At 41.9% G+C, this 4,034-nt stretch overlaps 1 protein-coding gene and 1 pseudogene across 3 annotated transcripts in view; one reads left to right on the top strand and one right to left on the bottom strand.

Moving 5' to 3' along the window:
* Positions 1-4,034, top strand: part of Ptpn20 (protein tyrosine phosphatase, non-receptor type 20) — a 90,162-nt gene that overhangs the window by 35,521 nt on the left and 50,607 nt on the right. For 2 of the 3 annotated variants that reach the window (XM_005348629.2, XM_013346823.1), the window contains one exon: positions 3,684-3,793. In XM_005348629.2, coding sequence (XP_005348686.1) covers positions 3,684-3,793 — 110 coding nt within the window. Of the gene's footprint in view, positions 1-3,683; positions 3,794-4,034 lie in introns of those variants that run through there. The other variant, XM_026779636.1, reaches the window with a different exon arrangement.
* LOC101987293 lies at positions 486-1,064 on the bottom strand (annotated as a pseudogene).

The following is a 4,034-nucleotide window of genomic DNA, read 5'->3' as shown; positions in this document are numbered from 1 at the left end:
TTTTCTATTTATTCTCTTTGTCCTCATAGCTGGCCCTCTAACTGGGGATGCTGATCAAGGACCCTTTATATTTCATGATGCAATTCTTTTTAAACCCAATTTGCCTTTCTTAGAAATAAGTTTTTTAATTATATCATAAATGGGATATTAACACTAAAAAGAAGTTCTCAGGAGATTTAGTATCTGTATTATGATGTGTCATAAGTGTGTAGTGCTCCTGGAGGGGACATTGTCCTTGGAGTAGCATAGAGCTCAGCGCATACTCAGATTGTTAATTACAGTTTTTAACCAATAGTATAACTGGAATAATTCTTAATATTGTGTCTAAAAATAAAGAACCAGAAGAAAGTAAATTTCTATTAAAAAAAAGAGAGAGAGGTTTTATGTTTTTTTTTCTGTTTCAAAAGGCTTTATTTTTTATTTGGTCCAAGACTTGAGAGGGGCTTCAGGGCGTTACAAAGCTGCCTAGTGGCTTCTTGAGAGGTTCAGGTGAAGGGCCTGAAGCTGGCTGGTGCAGAGCAGAGGCGGGAGCTCCTCGGAAGGAGCTTGAGAGTGAGCTGCTCAAAGAGGTACTTGCCCAGAGACGCCTGGGGCCCAGCAGCCAACCTGCGTAGGTTGGTCAGGCGGTTATCCATCTTCTTGATGACCTTCACCACCTCATCCAGGAAGTGGTTTTCAAGGAAGTCACAGAGATGTGGATCAGTGCGAGCAGAGCCCAGGGACTGAAGATCCAAGAGGGCCTGGTTCAAGTTCTTCTCCAAGGCCAGGGCAGCTTCCATGGCCTCCTGGGTTTTACCCCACTCATCTTGAGATGGCTTCTACACATCCTGAAAGAGTACACGGCCTGTGCCATCGTTCTGCAACTTGAGGAGACGCTCAGTGCCCTCACGCTTCTCGGCCAATTTGCGGAAGAAGTGGCCTACACCCTCCAGAGCCACGTCATCCCGATCAAAATAGTAGCCTAGCGAGAGGTAGGCGTAGGAGGCCCGCAGGTGCAGGTTGACCAGGCAGTTCACGGCAGCCTCCACTTCGGTGAAATAATTCTGACGAACCTGGGAGGTCATGGCTGAGACACAGTCTGGAGCTACCCGCAAAGAGACGGTGCTGGCTGGTCCTGGGAGCTGAAGGCAGCGAGGAGATGGTCCCAGAGGCTGTGACTGCAGATGAGGAGCGGTGGTGGAAGCTAACAAAGGGAGGCCCCGGGTCTGTTCCGTCCAAACACTGTTGAAGCAAGACACAGATCCACGGGTTCTCAGAGGGCTGCTCTGGTTTGGCTTTTTTTGAGATAGGGTTTCTCTGTGTTAACAGCTCTGGCTGTCCTGGAACTAGCTCTTGTAGACCATGCTGTCCTCAAACTCACAGAGATCCACCTGCTCTGCATCTAGAGTGCTGATTTTAAAGGAGTGCGCCACCATGCTTGGCAATAAAATGAGAATTTTTATCTTTATAAAATGTCCAATTTTATGTATTGCATACTAAATCAAAACCTATTTGATTGAACTGTGTTTTCAGAGAAATTTATCAATAATGTTAGCTGTATTCACCAAAATAGTATTATATAATGTCCAATTTTATGTATTGCATACTAAATCAAAACCTATTTGATTGAACTGTGTTTTCAGAGAAATTTATCAATAACGTTAGCTGTATTCACCAAAATAGTATTATATAATAATGTAAATATTTTTATATGTGTTTCTGTATAAAACATATTGTATAATACTCAGAAGTGCATTAAAGAAACAAAAAATAATGGTAATTCTAAGTATTTTGAGACCCTATTGTCTGATGAGTTCTTTACTCCAATACAAAATACCACCCTTGCCATTTGGATCATAACTTAAGTAGGCAAATAGACGTAGAAAGACAAGTGGTTGCACACTGAGTATTGTATGGTCAAAATCCAAAGACTATGCTATAGAAAACTTACAGCTATTTACAGGGAGGAGTTTTTCACAAACTTTAGAAAAAAGATGTATTTAGTTCTTAATTATCTGTATGTGTGTGTATCTGTGCATGTGTGTGCAGGTGCCCATGGGCACCATAGGTGTCGTGTCCTCTGAAGGTGGAGTTAGAGATGCTAGGAAGTAAGCTTCAGTCCTCTACGGGAGCAGTGTGCACTTTTAACTGATGAGTCATCTCTCCAGCACCTCACATGCACTTTTTGAAAAAGAGATAACTATTACTGGATTTAGACTTTAAGTAAATAGAAAACCTAGCAGGTGAGAAGGGGGAAGGAAATTTCAAGCAGAGAAATGTTTGAGAAAAGTAAGGGCGTGTAACAGTATCTTACTAATGGTGAGCAGGATATGCCTCAAGATGAAATGGTGTGTGTGGGTTGGGATGACAGAGAGCTGGAGAGAGGAGAATTAAAACTAAAAATACAGTCTGTGCTGGAGTTAAGGAACTCAGTGTCTGTGAAGTTATGCATATATTTTATTTGGCTTATAAAATTAAAATGAAGCAGAATTAGATTTCTAGTTTCATTCCTCTGACTGTGTGTCCATCCATCCACCCTACATTTTCTACTTCCTCCCCCAGCTTGAAAGTTACTTCAGGAAATGTGCTGATAGCTTAGAGTGGTAGGAAATAAACAGTAATAACTAACATGTTTACAGTGGCTCCAAAATGAAGAGAAAATAGTAAAACACAGAAATTTCCTACAGAACCAAAGAAAAAGACATAGTTAAAGCAAAAAGTACATGTAAAAAATATAGAAATCATGGTGAAAAATAAGCAACTGCAGTATTCTTTATGTGTGCAACAAAGAGTCTACTCTGGAGTGGCCCTGTGATCATCTTGTAGGAAGACTTCTCTAGACATTGACTATTAGGTCCAGACATCAGCGAGGAGGGTTGGCTAAGTGAGGCTGTAAATGGAAGTGCAGGAGCCGGGCACACAGAGTAGTGAGCTGAGGACTGACTCCAGGAAGTTCCCTGTCTTCAGGTCAGTGCAGTGGGTTCAATGAAACTTGTAGTGGTTTGTAGTTGGAAACTTTGTCTGTCTTGCCTGGTCCCGCTTCTTCTTTCCCACCCATTGGTCCCCATGCCGCTTATAAAATAATCACTCAGAGAATTTCCAGTAATAGTATTTATTAGCCAGACGAGGAAAATTACACATTTAAGGATATGAAAGAATATATAGATTATGAGTTGTTAAAAAGCAGACAAGTCATAGTTAACTCTGAACAGGGAACACATAAGGAATGATGAGGAAGGTTGGCAATCTCAGTACTTATTTTCAAGTTCTGATTTATACTTTGTAGCAGTGGTTAGTGCTTTACAGGAAGGAAGAGAATTGGATAAGGACTGCATGAGGGACATGATTCAGTGATCTGTAGTGAATGGATGGTAAAAATTGTCTAAGAACCTAGCAGTGGCTTCCAAATTGGCCTTCAGAGTCCCATCTGTTTTATACTTGTTGCTTAACTAAGGGAGAAGAGAGGATACGAGGTGGGTTGGCTAAAGGGTTTGCAAGCCCAGTGCAAGGGAGATAAGGTCAGGCGTTCCAAGTTTGGACTTACCCTAGAAGGGAGTCACTTAGAGGTGATGAGAGCGGGAGTACCAGAAATACATGGCTGCAATGGGATGAAGGTGGATGTCTATTGAACAATGAGATTGTGATGGAGTCCTTTCTAAGTGGACATGTTATCTATTTTTCTATTCGTGTATGTTTCTTTCTAGTGAGAGTGATGAGACTACGTGGAATGTCAGTGACTTCTCGCAGAGCGACAGTGTGGACACAGAGCCTGCAGGGCCATCAAAGACTGTCTCCCCACGGCTTCCTGGTGCAAGTAAGTTCTCAAAGGGTATGCACAAAGATATGCTTAATAAGATATGAAAGGAAGAGCTACGGTAAATTTTTTAATGTGAAGACAAATTTTTAAAGATTTTATTTTTGTTTTGTATTTGTTTGTTTTACTTACCAGCCACAATTGCCCCTCCCTTCTCTCCTCCTGTCCCCCCCCACACACATATACTCCCCACCTGCTCCTCCTCTCCTCTCCATTCAGAAAGGGTAAGGCCTCCCATGGG

The sequence above is a fragment of the Microtus ochrogaster genome, chromosome 6 (genome assembly GCF_000317375.1).
Source record: "Microtus ochrogaster isolate Prairie Vole_2 chromosome 6, MicOch1.0, whole genome shotgun sequence".
In the NCBI taxonomy this organism is placed as follows: Eukaryota; Metazoa; Chordata; class Mammalia; order Rodentia; family Cricetidae; genus Microtus; species Microtus ochrogaster.
Note: the sequence above shows the minus strand (reverse complement) of the source record. Positions and strands in the feature narration are given on the sequence as shown.